The sequence below is a fragment of the Tinamus guttatus genome, unplaced genomic scaffold (genome assembly GCF_059628265.1).
Source record: "Tinamus guttatus ecotype Peru unplaced genomic scaffold, ASM5962826v1 Tinamus_guttatus_pri_ptg000371l, whole genome shotgun sequence".
Taxonomy (NCBI): Eukaryota; Metazoa; Chordata; class Aves; order Tinamiformes; family Tinamidae; genus Tinamus; species Tinamus guttatus.
The window spans coordinates 329,244-349,673 of NW_028288905.1; the positions used below are offsets into that span (position 1 = coordinate 329,244).

The 20,430-nt window shown below is 49.5% G+C and overlaps 2 protein-coding genes across 2 annotated transcripts; one reads left to right on the forward strand and one right to left on the reverse strand.

The window, feature by feature from the left end:
* Positions 1 to 6,962: 6,962 nt before the first annotated feature.
* Positions 6,963 to 12,872, reverse strand: LOC148593576 (5-taurinomethyluridine-[tRNA] synthase subunit MTO1, mitochondrial-like). The gene is made up of 12 exons (XM_088530398.1): positions 12,668 to 12,872; positions 12,398 to 12,597; positions 12,098 to 12,215; positions 11,357 to 11,646; positions 10,410 to 10,522; positions 10,078 to 10,268; positions 9,684 to 9,814; positions 9,025 to 9,229; positions 8,769 to 8,940; positions 8,008 to 8,126; positions 7,370 to 7,527; positions 6,963 to 7,237 (listed from the first exon to the last, which is right to left on the reverse strand). Exons 1-12 carry the CDS (start codon positions 12,870 to 12,872, stop codon positions 7,037 to 7,039), a joined length of 2,103 nt encoding a protein of 700 aa, XP_088386524.1. The 3' UTR covers positions 6,963 to 7,036.
* A 230-nt stretch (positions 12,873 to 13,102) lies between these two features.
* Positions 13,103 to 17,714, forward strand: LOC148593577 (cyclic GMP-AMP synthase-like). Its single transcript, XM_088530400.1, has 6 exons — positions 13,103 to 13,324; positions 13,397 to 13,582; positions 13,694 to 13,916; positions 14,497 to 14,742; positions 16,208 to 16,310; positions 17,372 to 17,714. Exons 1-6 carry the CDS (start codon positions 13,103 to 13,105, stop codon positions 17,712 to 17,714), a joined length of 1,323 nt encoding a protein of 440 aa, XP_088386526.1.
* Positions 17,715 to 20,430: the final 2,716 nt, after the last annotated feature.

A 20,430-nucleotide genomic window follows, 5' to 3' on the forward strand; every position in this document is an offset into this window, starting at 1 on the left:
CGGTTCCGAGCGCGCTCTGCCCTCGCTCCAAACCCAACCCCGGGCGCTGTAAGGAGCCTCCGGCAGGCAGTGGTGAAAAACCGCTAGCATAATGTCCTCACCTGCCCCCGCTATTTACAGCAAATTGTTTAGCATTTCTGTGCTCAGTTCTCTTAAGAAAACAAATAGAGCAGCTACTTATTTGTACCTATGACTTCATTTAAAGTTCAAAGTCTTTTCAAACAGGAAGAGTTCAACAAACATAAAATATTATGACAAGCCCTACTTAGGCAAAACTGCTAATACCTGTGAAACAGCGTATGCCGTTCAAACTTGTGCCCATGCCAGGTTTTACATCTCAGCAAATAGAAGGATCATTAGCCCTCACACGTGAATGGAGAATGCCCAGTCTTAACACAGGCGCTTACCAGCAGCTGAAGAAAAGCTTCGCACTGAAAACCAGAGACAATAGCTGTTAGGGAAAGCCCTTTTGGTAGGCAGCACATCCACGTGTCTCTGACTGCGCTCTGCCCCAGAGGTAACTTCCTGCCCACTTCCTCCCTCTCAAGCCACAGCTGCACAGCATTGAAGTGCTAAAGAAAATCAAACGCCTCCCTCCTTTCTACAGGAGGGCATCTGAGCAGAGGGCAGCCATCCCTTTGGTTTTTCCCCAAGGCTTTGTGGTGCAGACAGGAGTATGTTTAGCACTACAGACCGAGGAACAGTTGTGTTTCTGCCTACCTGCCTACCTTTTCCACTCGGCAGAGAGCTTCCGCCAGGAAGACTGTGGCGACCCAGACTGAACCGCCACAGAAACATGCAGCGGTCCAGGCTTCTGGCTGCGGGGAATGCCTGGGCCTCTCCATGTTACCGGGGAGTGGCGAAAGCACAGCCTGCCTTAGGTGTGAGCAGGTGGATGACCTGCTCAGCCTGGTGGCGGAGCTAAAGGAGGAGGTAGAAAGGCTGAGGGCCATCAGGGAATGCGAAAGGGAAATCGACTGGTGGAGCTGCATCCTGCAGTCTTCCCAGGAAAGCGACCCTCAGAACTCCCCAATTCAGTCAGAAAGTCCAGTGCCCTCTTGCCCTAGGGTAGAGGGGGTGGACTTAACAGTTTCCAGGGACGACCAACAATGGAAACGGGTCCCCACTCGAGGTGGCAGAAGATCCCCTCCACAGCCCACCTCACCTCCACCGGTGACCACGTTCAACAGGTACGAGGCCCTGGAACATGTGAATCAGATAGAGGAGGCCTTGAACCAAGACCTGTCTAAGGGGATCTCTACAGAGGGGCAGTCTAATCCAAGCAGCAAGGCTGCTCCCCCTAAAGTGAGAAGGAGCACCCGGAAGAAGCGGCGGGTGATCGTCATGGGTGACTCCACGCTGCAGGGCACAGAGGCACCGATATGTAGACCGGACCCCTCATCCAGAGAGGTGTGCTGCTTGCCTGGGGCCAAAATAAAGGATATCACAGAAAGACTCCCAAGAATAGTTCAGGAGTCGGACTATTATCCTCTACTATTGATTCATGTGGGTGCTAATGATGCCATGGGGAAAATGAGGGACGTCAAGCAAGACTTCAGAGCCCTAGGGATGGCCATCAAAGGTACGGGTGCCCAGGTGGTGTTCTCCTCCATTCTGCCAACGAGGGGAATGGACTCAAGGAGGAGAAGGCGAATATGGCAGCTAAACAACTGGCTGCGCCGCTGGACCTGGCAACAGGGTTTCGGCTTCTACGACCATGGGTCTCTGTTTGATGACCAACAGCTAGTGGGGAACGATGGTACTCATCTTAGCAAGAGGGGCACACGTCTCTTTGCAAAAAGGCTGGCCAACCTGGTTAGGAGGGCTTTAAACTAGGCAAGAAGGGGGAAGGGGAGTGGCACACTGACGCGGCAAGCGGTACCGCACAGCCCAGGTCAGATGGCGGCCAGCGGGAGTATGGTAGTGGGGAAGTGAGGATAGGAAATGATCACGGAGGGTCCTCTTTCACCCCTCCTGGGAAACCTGTGGCCTCTGTTGCTTCCCTGAAATGCCTGTATACCAATGCGCGAAGCATGGGGAATAAGCAGGATGAACTGGAGATCTGTGTGCGGTCCCAGCGTCATGATCTCATCGGAATCACAGAGACGTGGTGGGATAGCTCGCACGACTGGAGCGCTGCCATGGAAGGCTATGTGCTCTTTAGGAAGGACAGGCTGGGAAGGCGAGGTGGTGGAGTTGCTCTTTATGTGAGAGAGCAACTGGAATGCATGGAGCTCAACCTGGGAGTCGAGGATGAGCGAGTTGAGAGCTTGTGGGTAAGGATTAGAGGGCAGGCTAATGTGGGAGACACTGTGGTGGGTGTCTGCTACCGGCCACCTGACCAGGACGAGGAGGTTGATGAGGCCTTCTATAGGCAGCTGGATGTTGCCTCACGGTCACAGGCCCTGGTTCTCATGGGGGACTTCAACTACCCCGACATCAACTGGGAGGACAACACAGCCAGGCATAAGCAGTCCTGGAGGTTCCTGCAGAGCGTCGACGATAACTTTTTGACGCAGGTTGTGGAGGAGCCGACGAGGAGAGGTGGGCTACTGGACCTCGTGCTATCAAATAGGGAGGGCCTAGTAGGAGATGTTAAGGTGGGGGGTAGCCTCGGCTGCAGTGACCATGAGTTGGTGGAGTTCAGGATTCAACGAGGAGGAGGCAGGGCTGTAAGTAGCCTTGCGACGATGGACTTCAGGAGGGCCAACTTTAGCCTCTTCAGAGACCTCCTCGGTAGAATCCCATGGGCTAGTGCTCTAGAAGGCAGGGGGGCCCAAGAGAGCTGGTTAGTTTTCAAGCGGCACTTCCTCCACGCCCAGCAGCAGTGCATCCCTGTGTGTAGGAAGGGAGGCAGAGGGGGCAGGCGACCTGCGTGGATGAGCCGGGAGCTTGTGGCAATGCTCAAGCAGAAGGCAGCGGTATACAGAATGTGGAAAAAAGGACAGGCCCCCTGGGAGAAATACAGGAACGTAGTCAGGGAGTGCAGAGATGCGACAAGGAAAGCTAAGGCACGTCTGGAAGGCAAGCTGGCAAGGGACGTTAAAAATAACAAAAAAAAATTCTTCAAATACATTAACAGCAAAAGGAAGATCAGGGAGAACGTGGGTCCGCTGGAGGACGGGATGGGCACCTTGGTTACAAATAACACAGAAAAAGCAGAGTTGCTCAATGCCTTCTTTGCTTCGGTGTTTACCAAGGGCAGCCCTTTAGAGCCCCAGGCCCTAGAGGCAAGAGAAGAAGCGGGTGGAGAGGAAGACTTGCCCTGGGTAGAGGAAGATTGGGTCAGAGAGCACCTAAGGAACCTCGATACCCACAAATCCATGGGCCCTGATGGGATGCACCCCAGAGTGCTGCGGGAGCTGGCAGATGCCATAGCTAAGCCGCTCTCCATCATCTTTGAAAGATCCTGGAGAACGGGGGAGGTGCCGGAAGACTGGAAGAAGGCCAATGTCACGCCAGTCTTCAAAAAAGGCAAGAAGGAGGACCCAGGCAACTACAGGCCAGTCAGCCTCACCTCCGTCCCCGGAAAAGTGATGGAACGGCTCATACTGGCCGTTGTCTCCAGGCACATGGAGGACAAGAAGGTGCTCAAGAGTAGTCAGCATGGATTCACCAAGGGAAAATCTTGCCTGACTAACCTGATAGCCTTCTATGATGAAATGACCGGCTGGATAGACGAGGGGAGAGCGGTGGATGTCGTCTATCTCGACTTCACCAAGGCTTTTGACACCGTCCCTCACAACATCCTCCTGGGCAAGCTCCGGAAGTGTGGGATAGATGAGTGGACAGTGAGATGGATTAGGAACTGGCTGGATGGCAGGGCCCAGAGAGTGGTGATCAGCGGTGCAGAGTCTAGTTGGAGGCCTGTGGCTAGTGGGGTCCCCCAGGGGTCAGTCCTTGGTCCAGTCCTGTTCAATTTATTCATCAATGACCTGGATGAAGGCACAGAGTGCTCCCTCAGCAAGTTTGCTGATGATACCAAACTGGGAGGAGTAGCCGATACCCCAGAGGGCTGCGCTGCCATCCAGAGGGACCTGGACAGACTGGACAACTGGGCGGTGAAAAACCTCATGCAGTTCAACAAGGCCAAGTGCAAGGTCCTGCACCTGGGGAGGAATAACCCCAGACACCAGTACAGGCTGGGGACTGAGCTTGTGGAGAGCAGCTCTGCGGAGAAAGACCTGGGTGTCATGGTGGACGACAAGTTGACCATGAGGCAGCAGTGTGCCCTCGTGGCCAAAAAGGCCAATGGGATCCTGGGCTGCATTAAGAAGAGCGTCTCCAGCAGGTCGAGGGAGGTGATCCTGCCCCTCTACTCAGCCCTGGTGAGGCCGCATCTGGAGTACTGTGTCCAGTTCTGGGCTCCACAGTACAAGAGGGATGTGGAGCTGCTGGAGAGAGTCCAGCGCAGGGCCACAAGGATGATCAGGGGCCTGGAACATCTGCCCTATGAGGAGAGGCTGAGGGAGCTGGGCCTGTTCAGCCTGGAGAAGAGAAGGCTGAGAGGGGATCTAATCAGTGTATATAAATACCTCAAGGGAGGGAGTGCAGAGGACGGTCATGGTATCTTTTCAGTGGTGGCCACTGATAGGACTAGAGGAAATGGCCGGAAACTGAAACATCAAAAATTCCATAGGAACTTAAGGAAAAATTTCTTAACAGTGAGGGTGACAGAGCACTGGAACAGGCTGCCCAGAGAGGTTGTGGAGTCTCCTTCTCTGGAGATCTTCAAAACCCGCTTGGATGCAGTCCTGTGCCACGTGCTTTAGGTGTCCCTGCGTATGCAGGGGGGTTGGACTAGATGATCTCTAGAGGTCCCTTCCAACCCTAAGCATTCTATGATTCTATGATTCTATAACAGGGCGTGAAGGGCTTTGCAGTTAAAGACATTATCGGAAGCAGGATTTTCCTGTCAAATGGCTGCTGAGGAGACAAAGAACTAGGAGAAGCAATTCCAAGATTGCACAATCTCTCACAAAAGTGAGAGGATAAAGAATTCAGTGAGGCTTCCTTCCCAGTCTGTCAAAGCTGCATGGAAGATGTGTATGGAATTTGGTACATTAAAAATGACCAGAATGCAGAGTTAATGCATGATGATGCGAGGAAGAAAAATAGAAGCACAAAACCTTCTCCTGAATAGCAGAGAGGAGGCTGGAGGCCTAGAGAGGCATAGGGAGCAGGACTCTGTGGAGCTGTGAAGCTGCATTTCCAGGGCACTGACTGTGGGACCCTGCCTTTTTTTCCCACAAAACCCAGGACTCACCAGTTTGAAATGATTCCCTGAGCTAGCCAAGCTGAAAGGAGCGCAGGTCAGAGGTGCAAAGGGGTGGACACACGTGAGCTTGTCCGAAGCACTGTGGCACAAAGGCAGCTCTGGAGCTCGTTCGGCTCCACACAACCAGCTCCACGCAGCCAGCACCCGGCTAAGGCAGAGGCCTTCAGCAAGGCAGGTGGTTCCCCAGATGGATGCAGGAGCTCTGCCCATCCTCTTGGGCCTGGGAAGGAACCACTCATCTGGGGCAAAGACACACCAAACAGCTCAGGAACGTGATTTCAAAATGGCAGATAAATATATTTCCAACAAAACTTGTTCCCAAGCCTGTTTGCCCAGTCAATTCAGAGGGTATTTAAAGAGAAATTAGGTGTGTTTGGAGAGCAGTACGCTCTTAAATTACTCTAACCAAGATAACGATCATCAGAGAGAACAGCGCTTAAACCAGGCAAGGCTCCAGCAGCTGCACAGCGGCAGCCTGAACTCGGCCTCCCTCCATGGCACATCCTGATGTGGATCCCATCTGGAGGCAGCTCCTGTGCGCGGAGGTGGCACCCAACGCGCCCTGCGCAGCCCTGGCCCTCCTGCCCCGGTGGCTGCCTGGCCTCCTGCTCCGGGTGGCACCGCCTGGTGCTCCCCACAGCAGCTCCCGACTCTAGGAACAGCCTTCCTGCCCGCGGAGCTTCACGCTGCTGCTCCAAACCAGAGATTTGCTGCTCCCTTCCGTGACCACAGCACTGTGGGGCAAACAGTGAAGAGCCAGGCCCTTTGGACTGCAAGACATGACAGAGCAGAACAACCCTGAAGCTGCACTTAGCTCTGAACACTATTAAACCCTTTATCAGCCTCTGTATTAGACAAAGTATCATTCATCTTCAGCAGTTTATTCATATATATCCATATTCAATTTTTTAAAAAAGTTGTATTAGTCCAAAAGTCAAGTTTTATCTACGTATAAAGTACACTTCGATGCAATAGCTACTAAAGCAAAAGTATTGTGTAAGGTTTGGAAAAAAAATCATTTCTGGGAGAAGTGTAAAAGTTTTAGGACATGCCAGTCACTCTTCTGATTATTGCATAGGTTCTAAAAGTCACATTTTTAAATTTTTGCCCTTATGTAACAAAGTAAACCAGTGACAATCTTTTTTCTAATAGAGACAACCAAGCTCTACAGCCAGTTTAAAGACAAGTTAGATTTATTTTAATGCAGAATAAGGAAAAAAAAAAACTGTGACAATGTTTACATTCAAACAGTCTGCTATGTTAACTTTGATATTCATGCCACACACACGCTCTCATAGCCAAGTTTTTCCTACTGGCTAACATCACACACTAGGTATTGTAGCCATGGCACGGCTATAAGCGAGCACCAAAGTCAATGGAGCTGCTTTCTAGCCCAAATCACCTTGTGCAGCTGCGGGTTCTGAACGGATCTGAAACGTCACACTGAGCAAGCCAGACACCCGCCTGTCAAGACGCTTTCCAACACATCTTGACTATCTGACTTCGCTTCCAAATAAGCGGAATTTTGAACTTCCATGTCTTCTTACTTGCACTGGTGACACCACGGGCTGGGCTGTAACCAGATTCCTGAGTGTTTACGGAAAGTTGACACGTTTGTCACCTTCATTCTGCTCAGGGACACTACCAGAGGACACACATACAGCTGCTTTAGCTCCAGCCAACATGCTTCTCTTCTGGGAGCAGGTTTATGAGCAAAGGTGATCTAGTCGCATATTGTGGGAGGACGGATGTGCTTTTCTACAACGGTGCTTTAACGAGGGTACTCTCTGGCTCTTCTTCAGAAAGCTCTGCTGAAATCTGCGTTTGGGAAGTGGCTTTCCTGTCAGCTGGGGGCAAAACTTCTACTCTCTTTGTACGCTGGTGATTGGTCTTCACAAATCTAAGCAGGTTAAGAATAGCAGCTGGTGTAATTCCAGGGATGCGGCTGACTGCACCAATCTGTGTGGAAACAGCAACAAGGTAAGCTAGTGAGAAATTAAATAAACCCAGCATATTTTCCTCTCCCCAGTCTCCTCTCCCTTCTGTGCCCCTTGACACAACATGGAAGGGTCTCGCTTGGGTTCATCTTACTGTCTGGGGACGATTGAGGTCGAGTTTCTCCCGCACTTCTGCTGACAGAGATGCATCAATGGCAAAATAATCCAGGTCCTCTGGCAGTCGGAGGGCTTCATCTCGCCGCACTTCCTCTATTTCCTGCTGCTGGTTGGCTACACACCACTCATAAGCCGCTGGAATGGGGGATCAGAGAAACAAAAGGACCAGATATAGACAAGCACACAAACGGGCCATTTCCAGGAAGTGTTGGAAGGAAATGAACAATTCCAGTGGGACTGCTGAAAACATCTACAGGAAGGTTTCAGCTAAAGAGCTTCACAGACACCACTACTTTGGAAGAAGTCACACCCCTTAATTTATTACAGGAACTGAGGCCTTTTCTCTCACTCCAGGAGAGGACAGTCTCTTTGGCGGAGGAGTAAAGAGGAAAAACCCAGCAGTGAGCACAGATACGTAACTGCTTTCCCACCGCAGAAGAGAAACAGTGGTGCCTGTGTAGGGCTGTGGTGCAGGGTAACAGATGCCTCCTCTGGTAACAATACCCCACTCCATTAAGAAACTACGGGAATTCAGAGGAATTAATGGGCTGGCTCCCCCTTACTGCACAAACCCTGCATAAATCTCATTAGAAGATCATGACCCTTGTACCCTACCTTCTATTTTCAACCTCTCTGCCAGTTCTCTCCACTCAACAACCTTTCCCAGGGGTTCTGGGAGAGCCCTTGCTAGAATCTCCATGTTCACCTCTGGATACCGAAGGACGTCAAAGGCACTGCGGAAAACAAGAGTAAGTTTATACTGTATGAAGGATTCCCACTTGCTTAACAGATTTACAGCTATCCCCAGCTTAAACTTAAAACACCTCAGCATAAGCCTGAACAACTGCGGAGCAAAGCTCACCTCCCTACATGGAAGAGTTCAGTTCTTGGGGGAAGGCTCTTTAGGATGAAGAGCAAGGTAAGACTAAGTATATGACAGCATCAAGTGGAACCTTTCAAGCAGACGAGTCAGTGAGGTCTCAGTCACTGACTTAGAATGAAGAGAGAGGTGAAGCAGAGGATGGGTAAAGGATGCAAGGGCCATGGTGTCCTGACACTGCCCCCAGCTGGCCTGGAATGTCACAAAGCGTCACCATTCTGTGGCACTCTCAGTATGGGCAGCAAGAACCACCTGGGCCAGGGCAGTATACGCTGGGACACAGTGTCAAGCCAGGAGATGCAGTGTAAGAGAAATATCAGCACTGTGCTGCTGCTATAGGTAAAGAGGCATCAGTCCCTGGAGGGGATCGTGCTGGAGTCCCCAAGGTAAGTCCTGACAGCCTCAGGGAACAAGATGGGCAAGAGGCATCAGTTTTGGAACAGATTTCCTAAAGCATGCTTAAGCCAGGGAAGGAAGTTTATGCTGTAACCTTTACCTGAGAGGTGACTTTCGACTGCTGCTAATGGAAACTTCTGGTATTAACTGGGACCACTTGGATATACTGAACTGAAGGGACTTCAGCATTGCAATTCCATCCTCTAAAGCAGCCCTCATCTTAACCGATCGATCATACCGCTCCTGAGACACAAATCCAGCCTCCTTAAAACCTGCGGAGACGGAGAGCACGTGAGACGAGGGTCTGCCCGGAGCCGGGCAGGGTGTTCAGAGCCGAGGCGGGTGCAGGGGAGCACCTCTGGCAGTGAGCCTGGCGTCGGCGTTGTCGGGCCGCAGGGACATGCGGAACTCCACGCGGCTGGTGAACATGCGGTAGGGCTCGCGCGTGCCCAGCGTGGTGAGGTCGTCGATGAGGACGCCCACGTAGCCCTCGGTGCGGCTCACCACGAACGGGGGCCGGCCGCGAACCCGGAGGCAAGCGTTGATGCCGGCGATGACGCCCTGCAGAGAGCAGGCACAGAACGTGCATCGCCTCCCTCACAGCTAAAACCCCAGCCTGCCTGCCCCGGAGAGCTGTGAGCCCTGGGGAAACACAGCAGCCAATGCAACGTGTCTAGGCAGTTTCTTCCCTGTGGTAACTGCAGGGGTCCAAAGAGCTTTTTGAACCTTGCTGACATGACAAGAGACCATTCCCACATGTTTTCAGCCATAGCCCTCACACAGTCTCCAGGCTGCAATATCTGGCAGTTCTTACAATTACTTTTCTTAACTGCAATCTCAGTATCAGCAGCAATACTAAAGATGCAGATACTAAAGCGTAAATACATTTTAGGCAAGTCTGAAACTTACAGTAACAAGTAACAATATCTCATGAGCACAACATGGGCTTAACAGGCCTGCACACCCAGGCTGAACGCCAAGGCAGTGTCTCTCAGGTACTCTCAGATTCGCCCACCTGAGCTGCAGCTTCTTCATAGCCTGTAGTGCCATTTATCTGTCCTGCAAAGAAGAGCCGCTGAACAAGGCGGGACTCGAGAGAAGCTGTCAGCTGCCGCGGGTCCAGGAAATCATATTGTACCCCATAGCCTGTACCAAACACAGACAGATGCTATGGGACAGACCGTGAGGGTCCCTATTTCTCAAGGAAAGCACTCCGTCACGCAGAGTGACTAAAGTTAACAATTTTTACTTACAATTTAAGAACAATCAAGCAAAAAACTCTGGAATTAACTTTGGGAATTAACTTTGTTTCATATTTACTTTGTTTTGTTATGCTCTAAGCAGAGGCTAATTTCTACTGCCTGGTAACAATTACAACCAATAAATTCAGACTTACTCCTATCTCTCACCTGGCTGTAACATCTCGGCTTTCTCCAAGCCTGGAGTGGATCTGATCACCTGCTCCTGGAGCTCAGGTGGCAGTGTCATTGACATGCCCTGCGGGTAAATGACATTGGAGTCCAGGCCTTCAGGCTCCAGCCACACCTGGTGCTGGCGGTTTGGGAAGCGCAGAACCTTAGATTCAAGAGAGGGACAATATCTGCAACAAGAAATAACCATAAGCACTGCCTGGCATGGAGAAAACGTAACTTCCCAGGAGCAAAGCAGGGAAGATCCAGCCAGTTTCAGATATGCTGTCAGCTCATGACACCGAGCACCCTGCATGAGGCCACTTACTCACCGGGGCCCCTTTGTTGTCTCCTTCACATGGTCGTTCACGTGGAGGTTATCCAGGATAATCTGCTGAGCCTTGGGGCTGGTGTGGGTCAGGTAACAGGGGAGCTGATCTTCTGGCTGAAAGAGTTGGTCAAAGCTCTCTTAAGTTGATCCAAGCACAATGAGTGCTCCGCACTTGCTGAAGAACTCTGCTCCACTGAGGATCTCCACGGGCTTGTCATGACAACCTGCTCTCAATTCCCTGGGAGCTGGGTAGCATCACTGTACCCATCGCACACACACTGTATCTCCAACAACTGGGGAGCTTCAGCAACGTGCCCCAAAGCAGACCAAAACCAGCGGAAAACACAGCCTGGGAGTCCAGGATTCAAGTTATAATCTAGACATGTTCCTATCTACAGGATGGACACTCTCAGTAAGCAACTGATGGAGTCACAGCATTCAAATTAACCACAGAAATTTGAAGCCTGAAGTAAGTGTGGTAAGTGCTGATTGTGCAACAATAGAAGAGTTTGGGGAAGATAAAGCAAATCTCTCCAAACCCTAAAATTAACACGGAAAATTCAAAACAAACAGAAACAGTGTAAAGTATTTCACTGTTTCTTCTGAACATAAAAGCAACAGGCTAACATTCAAATTGCACCACTGCACTTCAGTCTTCCAAACCTCTTCTACAAACACTGAGGATCAAACAACATTACTTTTATGCCCTTATAATAAGCGATTAAAATTCCTATATGCTGTGTGGCAAATTACCTTCTAGTACTTAATTCCATGCTGCTTAACTACATAAGAACACTATTGACTTCCTAAGCTTTTCTTGGGAAAATGCCGTTTCCTCTGCACCTGTTTAAGCAGTTTCTCCCTGGTTGCTTCCAAGTACGAGAGTCCCCGGAGCACTGCCCCCGATTCCTGCCCGGCTACAGGCGCCTGTGGCGAGCGCTGCCCCACCTTGATCCACACGGCCTCGCTGAGGAAGCTGAAGGGCACGGGAGGGTTGTCGGCCGCGCGCTCCGCCAGGCGGCTGAAGTCGATCGTATCCTTGGCAAGTCTCGGCGGCGTCCCGGTCTTCAGGCGACCCACAGCAAATCCCAGGTTCTCCAAGGTCCGCGCCAGCCCAATGGCCGGCTGGTCTCCGAGCCGCCCGGCCGGGTGCGTGTCCAGGCCCATGACGACCATTCCCCTCAAAAATGTCCCGGTGGTCAGGACGACGCTCCCAGCACTTACTCTGCTCCCGTCCCCTGAAACAGCAAGTTTTCAGGCATGTGTGTATTTTAGCATCAACGAAGCCCCGTAATTCCCCTCGTATTCTGCGTCTCACACAGAACACCCACTCTTGCCAACGATCCTTAAAGGCTGGCTTGCCAGGCCAGCAAGTGGCAACAAAACCTGAGCCTGCCAATAAAAGGATACGATGTCTGCAGCCTGTTCCTACCAAACACATCACACAGAGTGGAGATTAGAACCGCTAATCTACAGGAAACAGAATAGAACCCACATAGCCTCCCAGTATCTAATTGATCCAGTTATCGACCCAATTGCATTTTTTGCAGATATTAACCTGATTTGGTCTGCAGTCGGTCTTCTCTGTAGGCTAACCCCACTTTCTAGCTGGTGAACCTGGCATGCGGACCCTGAAGGTTGCTCGCGGTGCCGAGCCGCGGAAGGGACTCGCTGACCGCTGCTACCTACCCAGAACGACTCCTGCGACTCGGCACTTCCCGGGATGGTCCGTCTCTGCCTCCGTCAACAGCAGATCCTCCACAGACCCCTCACGAACCGTCAGCAGCGGCGTGTTGAGGATTTCTTCCTGTCGCGAAAGGAGTTACTGCACAAACCTGGGAAGCTCTGGGGTGTCCGGTAGCCCCGGGCCCTGCCGGCTTCCGCACCCTTCTTGCCCCCTTCCCTCCCCGCGGGCTCCTCCGCACCCAGACGCTCGGTTACCCCCAGGACGGGCTGGCCGGGGTTTCCCGGCGCGGGCGCCGCGCTCACCTGCACGCGCCGCCGGTAGAGGCCCCGGTCGACCTGCGCGCGGAGGCCCCACACGGCCGGGCCCTTGCGCCGGTTGAGCACCTTGTAGTGGAGGCCGGCGCGGTCGCACGCGCGGCCGCACACGCCGTCCAGCGCGTCCAGCTCGCGCACGAGGTGGCCCTTGCCGATGCCGCCGAACGACGGGTTGCACGAGAGCTCCCCTGAGCGGGACGCGAACCCGTCACGGCCGGCCCCGCCGGGCCTTCCCCCCCAAATCGCTCCCCGCGCTACCGATGGTGCCGATGCGGTGCGTGAGCAGCAGCGTGCGCGCCCCGCCGCGGGCCGCCGCCGCCGCCGCCTCCGTGCCCGCGTGGCCGCCGCCGATCACCACCACCTCGTAGCCCGTCGCGGCCGCTGCTGCGGCGCGCCACAGGGGCCGCGGGGCGGGAGGCGGCGACGGCAGCGCCAGGCGGCGCCAGTGCCGGCCCAGCAACATGGCACCGTCCTCGCGCGGAACCGGAACCGGGCGGCTCGGGGCGGCGCTTCGCGGCGGGCGCCCGGGGTGCCCCGGCGCGGCGATGCCCTCGCGCGGCCGCTGCTCGCGCTGCGCCGGGCGGCCCCGCTGCCGCCCGCGGGGCGGTTTCGTTTCCCGGGCGGGCGGCGCGCTGCCTGGAAGGGGCCGGAGCGCGGCGCGAGGCGGGAAAGCGCCTTCCGCGCGGCGCGGGCATGAGCGGGAGACGCGAGCGGGGAGCGGGCGCCGCGGCGCCGGGGCGAGGCCGCGGCCGGGCGAGAGCCGGAACGGCCGCCCGAGCGCGCAGCAGCTCGCGGGGCCGCGGCCGTGAGCCCGGCAGAGCCGCGTCGCGCCCGGACGGCGCCGCCGCCGCCACCGCCAGGACGAGGGGCTCGGGCCGCAGCGGCCGCTCTCGCCCCGCGGCGGAGCCGGCGGCGGTGGCGGCAGCGGCGGCGGCCCCCGAGGGCGCGGAGCCGCCCCAGCCGCGTCCCACGGGCGCCCGGCGGAAGGCGGGGGCCGCGCCGCGGCTGCGGGACGTGCTCGCGCGGCTCAGCCTGCACCGGCACGACGTGTCCGAGGCGGCGGGGCTCGTGAGAGACGTGGTGGGGCAGCTGCTGCAGGGCGTGCGCGCCCGCGGCGGCCCCTTCGGCGCCCTCGAGAAGTTCAGCGCGGGCAGCTACTACGAGCACGTCAAGGTGGGTGCCGAGGCGCGGGGCCGCGGTCGGGGCCGGTGCCGGGACACTCGCGGACGCGGTTCCTGGTGCTGCGCGGAGCCGCTCTCGACGCCGTGTCCCTGCGCGTTGCAGATCTCGGAGCCGGACGAGTTTGACATCATGCTCACCATGTCCGTCCCGCGGCTTCAGCTCGATGCGTGCGACGCCACGGGAGCCTTTTACTATGTAACGCTCAAAAGAAACCCCAGAGAAATGTACTTGAGTAGGTTTCTAGATGAAGAAGGAAAATTATCAGCCTTAGAAATGCTTGAAGCACTAAGGAAGATTATTAAAGAGGAAGTAAAAAACATAAGCAGTAAGTATTGAGTGAATGAGTTACACCTAGGAATGAAAAAAAAATCCTATTAAATTGCACACATGCATTGTTCTTGCTAGCCTCTTCCTTCCCGCCCAGCCCGAACCCCAGGGAACTCCCCTTCTCCTCACCTCCTGTGAACCGCCACACACACCAGCAGGGATTACCTCATGCAGTTAATATAGTGGATTACATAATGGACCCACTTCTGTATGAAAAAAGGAACATTTAGGGTTAAAAGGGGATAACATGAAGTCCATGTTTGGTACTCCCAAAATGGCCTGAACCCATTTGCATTATGCAGAGAGCTGGTTGCATAGTTGGTGGCATGCAGAGCCTCCTTTATGAATCACCTATATCTATCCCCCTCACTATGTTGCTCTTCTTCTGGAAAGCCTGCAGGAACTTGGAGTCTCTTCATCTTGTTTTTCACAGTAAGGCAGCTCAGAACAACACATTACTGTGTCTACAGACAGTCTCTCCATTTTTGAATTCCTCAATAATCCTTAATGCTTTATTCAAAATGTATTTTAATAAAACACTGATGTAAAATGAAAAATATGTTTTTTTTTGTTACTAGCTGCAGAAGTAACTGTAACAAGGAAAAAACCTGGATGCCCTGCAATTACACTTCAGATCAAAAAGCCTCCATCAGAAATCTCCTTGGACATCATCTTGGCTTTGAAAGTTAATCAGAGCTGGCCTCTCAGCACAAAGGACGGCCTTCCAGTTGGAGAATGGCTAGGAAGAAAAATCAGGAATAAGCTCAGATACGAAGAGTTTTATTTAGTAGCCAAACAAAACAAAGAAGAAAAGGTGCTAAGAGGTATCTCACATACAGACAATAAGCCTATGTTGTGGCATAGAATCATAGAATGGTTAAGGTTGGAAGGGACCTCTAGAGGTCATCTAGTCCAACCCCCCTGCACACCAGGGTCACCTAGAGCACGTGGCACCAGACTGTGTCCAAGCGGGTTTGGAAGATCTCCAGGGAGGGATACTCCAAAACCTCTACTTCATTTTTTTTTTTCCCCTTTCAACTTTCATCTTAACTTCATTTCACTTGACAAGTGCTACGAACTGAGTATCCTAATTCTGTTTATTATTGTGTCACTAAGGCAGAGTTTTTTGTATTTTTCCTGGGTACTTCCAGGGCAAAGACAACTGAAAGCCTGCTTTTAAAACCCAGATTTGTGACAGCTCAACCTGTACTGAAATTTCAAAATAAGACTGCTGTGCCAGACTGTATCCTACCCATTCCAAATAGCATTAAGGTAACACATGAACATGGATTTTCCCTATGACAGTACTGAACTTAGCAATATTCGATTCCTCTGCTACAAGAGAGTTTCAGATTTCTAAAGCCAAAGAACATCCCTCTAAATGTAACTTGACACTTTGCATACAGTTCAATACTTTTAGGTTTATTCTGCAAAACTGACAGGATACAGTATTTCTCATTCAACTCCAAATGTTAAGGAGTGCTACATAACTTTTATTTTCAGATGACTGTCACCCTGTGCCTACGTTAGTTTGTAGAAACCACCTCAAATTGCCACTGGATTACAGGACTAGTCCATTTTAGCAAGGAATAGTTGGGGCAGCTTGGTATATTTTAATTGGCAGAGCATTTCATACCGTGCCACCTATAAGTCATTACTGCTCCGTTGGACTATCTCTTCCAGTGAAAATTAAATGAAATCAGTAACTAAACAAAATGGGGCAGAGAAACAGTCTAATTTATATGAGAAAGACAAATTTGTCTGAGGAGAGCTATATATATATATGTTTTTTTTCCAGCAACACGAAGAGAAAAAAAGTTGTTTAGGACAAGTTCACAAACATTAATTGCACAGTAAGATAGAAACTTATACCAATATCACCATTTGTTTATTCAAAAGCAAATTGTTTTAATAGTAATGCTGATGATACAGAGCAAATTTAGAAGCAACTTCTGTGGACAGTGTGATTATTTCCCAAATCATGTTCAGCAAATGCAGTGAGGTTCAGAATTAAACTTAATTTCAAAGGGAATGTAAACATCCCTAGGAGAGGACACATAGAGCACTCATATGAAATCTGCCCTATACTAGTAACAGTCCAATTGTGATTGTGTGGAGTGGCAGGAGGACTAAGGAAGAACTAATTAATTACAGTAATTGCTGAATTAACAGTGCTTTTTAAAGCATAAAGAAATGGCTGATATTCTAATTAAGTCCAATTTAAATATGTCTCTTTTTGTTAAAGACAGTGATACAAGCCATTTAACCATTTTCTACTCACCACTTTAGGAAACACTTGGCGCCTGTCCTTCTCACATACTGAAAAGGAAATAATAACAAACCACGGTAACGGAAAGACATGTTGCGAATCTGGTGGAGTAAGATGTTGTAGGTTGGTATTTCCATATGAAAATTTCAGAGGTTTGAGCCACAGTATTATTTAGCACTGCTTCAGCTGAATATTTACATTATGAATTTGTTTCAACAGTTATTAGGTCATAGAAGGGAGGGAGAACGAGGCTTTTAGGCACTGCTTCCCATACCGCTGTGCTGCAGCAGACAGCAGTGCAACCTTACTCCTTGCTGAACATGCCTGACTTTGACTGAATGGGAAATGCAAGGAAATCCCACTGCTGGCTTAGACTTCAGATTTGCTAACTGATGTGAGTTGTGGAATGCTCCTTCCCAAACCCAGTCCTATTTAGAAAAATTAGCTCAAACGGACAGCTTGGCTTTCTGGATTTGGGGAGCAAATTTCACCTCCTGCCATAGCAGTTTTTTTTAAATGATGATGTGAAGAGAAGAATGGCTCAAGGGGATGAAGACCAATACGTGTTATTTTTCACTCTATCAAAAAATAGTTTCATAGGAACAGCAACAATCCTGTACAGAATATACGTAAAACAGCTCCATAAGTTACTTAAACAGATCTGCTATTGAATAAAATACATAAATAAAAATCAAAAAACAAAACAGTCAGTCACAGGAGTCACTCTTTCCCTTTGCTTTTGGAGTAGCAGACATGCCCAGCAATGTTTTAAACTCCATATGCCCATATTCCCCTCAGTGTAAAGCCCATAGGGCACCTTTAATCTCCAGCAGCCCCGGGGGCTGCAGCGCTGCCGGTGGCAGCTGCAGCAGAGCCAGGAGGCTGCTGAGCACAGGGCTGAGCAGCACCTCCCACAGCTGTGGCACCAGAAAGACACCTTCCGGACAGAAACTACTCTTTAAAGTAGAAATATTTTGTTGTTAGGATTAAATAAGTTCATAGATGCAGTACATCTAGGACTATGTAGCATACCACTGCATTTTTATTTTCAGATTTTATACAAAACAGTATTGAAAATATTAGTATAGTAAGAGCATTTTTTATGGCTTTCATGAATAAGGTATATGTTAGATATTTCAAACTGAGTATGTAGGAAGCACCTAATCACTTTTTTTGTTTAACAGGAAAGACTGTCTTAAGATTCTGAAGTATCTGCTACAGCAACTTAAAACAAAACATCAGAAAGAATTGCAGAAATTCTGTTCATATCATGTAAAAACTGCGTTTTTCCACTCATGTGCCAGGTGGCCACATGATGAAGACTGGCGGTGGGAAGACCTGGATTACTGCTTTCAGCGATATCTGGAATATTTTCTGGAGTGCCTGGAAAATTCTCAACTTCCGCATTTTTTTATTCCCCAGTACAATTTAATCAGCCAGACTGATAGAGCAAGCCAAAAGTTCCTTATCAGGGAAATAAACCATCAAATTAACAACAGATTCCCAATATTTCAGCAGGACAATTAAAAAAAAAAAACAACTATTTACAGCATCCAATGAAAATCCTCACAAATTTGCATATGCTGCTAGTCTTCTACTGTCAAATAAGTTGTTTCTCAGCTGTCTGGTACTGTGGAAAACAGGAACAATCAGTACAGTCAATTCCATATTCCAATCACTCTACTTGGCCACAGCTCTTAGAAAGACAATACTTTAAGTAATACTTTACCTTCCTCTGTCCAAATTAAGATACCACCTGCAAAATATCTTCAGGATACACTAAAAATATATAGACTTTGCAAGAATTAATTTATTGATTTGCTAGACATATTCTACAATTCCAAATATTAAGGCACCAGTGACATCAGTCAAACTGAATGGTTTTATTCAATATGAAAGCTTACTGCAGAATCTCCAAAATTAAAGAAAAAAAAGTAAGCTGGATTGTATAGACTGTAGTCATTTTAATCATTTTATTGAGGATTTATTCAGGGGGAGTTGCTGGCATCATGGAGGGGGATAAACAAAAGACATGGCAGGGTATAACTGGAATAAGGACCAAGCCCTAAAGCCTCCAGTCACTAACTGAGGGGTCACTAGAAGACTATGGGTAGAGATCAGAGAGGACCAGCATGGACTTGTAACTGGTAAGGGGAAAACGGGATAAATGAGGATCTGGGCTACTGGAGAGGCTTGTGGGGTTATGCAAAATCTACTAAGAACTGTTCAGCCAAGGAGGAGCAAGGAGGCACTCGAGATGAGGGGAAGGGGCCAGGGTGTTTAAGCAGTTGCCTGTCAGTACCTTGCTTGATCACTGCAGTCTGCCTTGTCTTTTATTAAATCCTTACTTAACCATCTTTCCATATAACCTAACTCTGTTTTGTGTAAGTGCTTCAAAGTTTTGGAGACAGCAACAGGAAATGCAAAATGAAGTGAGGGCCCTACACATGGTGCCAGCAGCATGTGGTGTGGAGCAAGAGAGGAGCCCCCAGTGTTGGCCCCTGGAGCAGGACCAGGCATCAGGATGCCAGGGCACCAGTTGCAGCGTTTGTGTTTTTCCAGACACCTCCACCAAGGACCCCCACCAGCACTACTGAACACAGGCACAATATGGTAACAAGAGAGTTACGTCCCTCAAACAGCTTATCTCCTTTTACGAGGCTTCACATGGGAAAGCAGTCTTTTCCCTGGGCTTTGCAAAGGAAACGGTCATTATCCAGCGTGCTCTACCTGAGGGCTAAGATACGAAAAGAACGCACAGAGAAGGTAACAAATGCAACATTAGTGCCACAGCACGCAAGTGATTTAATATAAAAATGTTATGAAGACCTTTTGCATCCCAGTGCATCATTAGTATTAGCCATGCTTTTATTTTGGAAATTCAGTAACGCCAGCTCTTGGGGCAATCAGTATTTGTGCAGAGATCGCTGTAGAAAAGTTCACATCATTTTTATCCTTCTCAAAGAGTTCCCATTTAAGTGATCACTAGAATTAAAATGCAGCACAACACAGAAATTCTCAAGATTTTTGTTCATCTTAACTTACAAAACTCAAAATTCTACTACACTGCAAGAGCAGAGCTCAGGCACAATACAGTTTAGCTCATCTTGCTTTGTCTGAATGGCATTGATGGCTATAGTTTAAACAGCTCTTCATTATCCTGCCCAGAGAGAATTCAACTTGGTTCTTACAGTGAAGAGCATTAGGGGAAAAAAAGAATTGACATTTCCCACTTTCATGATTTTGCAGTTTATAAATATCTATCATTTGAGAAATGCTGTGCTGTAAAAAACTTCTTTGGCTTTTCTTAAGGAAGAGGACATGGAAGTCTTTATTTTAAGCCTATTTTTTGAAGGCAAAATATCTGTCATCTTAATGTACATATTTTACATCAATTATTAAAAAATCAGAAGAAACTTCAGAGAACTGTATTATTAAAATATTCTCATTCATCAGATTTTATCAGTTTTCCATTTACTGACAGTGCACACAAGTAAACACAAGTTGAGAGCAGCATCACTTGCACAGAAATGGCCCCTTTCCTTCTAAGGGAGTAAAAGGGAAATTCTGTTACCATTATTGGTCTGCTTGAGAGAGCCTGACACCCAATTGCAAGGTTTCTTGGAGTCAAATAAAGCTTCTTTTCTTTTTTTTTTTTCCTCTCCTCTCCTCTAAGCTGCTCTTATGACTTTCTTAATATCATTCTGGTAAATGACTTCCCTGCTCCTCCCCACCCTAAGCCAAAACAAACATCCCTGAGCACAAAAGTGGAAGTTACTTTTCTTTTCCACCTGGCCATGGAACAAAGGCCTCTTACAATTCTTCTCTGACGAAAGGAGATGCAGACTTCGCGAAAAAAAAGTCTGAGACACAAGTATTGACAAAAATATCTTTCAACATTAGTTTTAAAATATCAAATACTTGTTTCACAGCAACATTGGTGACTGCAAACAAAGCAGCTGTCAAGTAACTATAACTTAACATCAGAAATACTCCTGCATGCCTCTGGCATTAGGGGAGAAGTACGTACAGTATCTCGAAACTGCACTGACAAGCGTCGCTTCCATTCACTAATCCAGCATTCTGAAAATAATAGTAACAAAAAAGTATCTTTTACACTCTCATATGCTAATAATGCAATAAATTTTAAAAAGAAAAGAGTTTTTGCTGTTAAAATGACTAAGTTACATGCATGAAGGAAATGGTACTGAAGTAAACTTTTCCTGAACTCAAAAATAACACC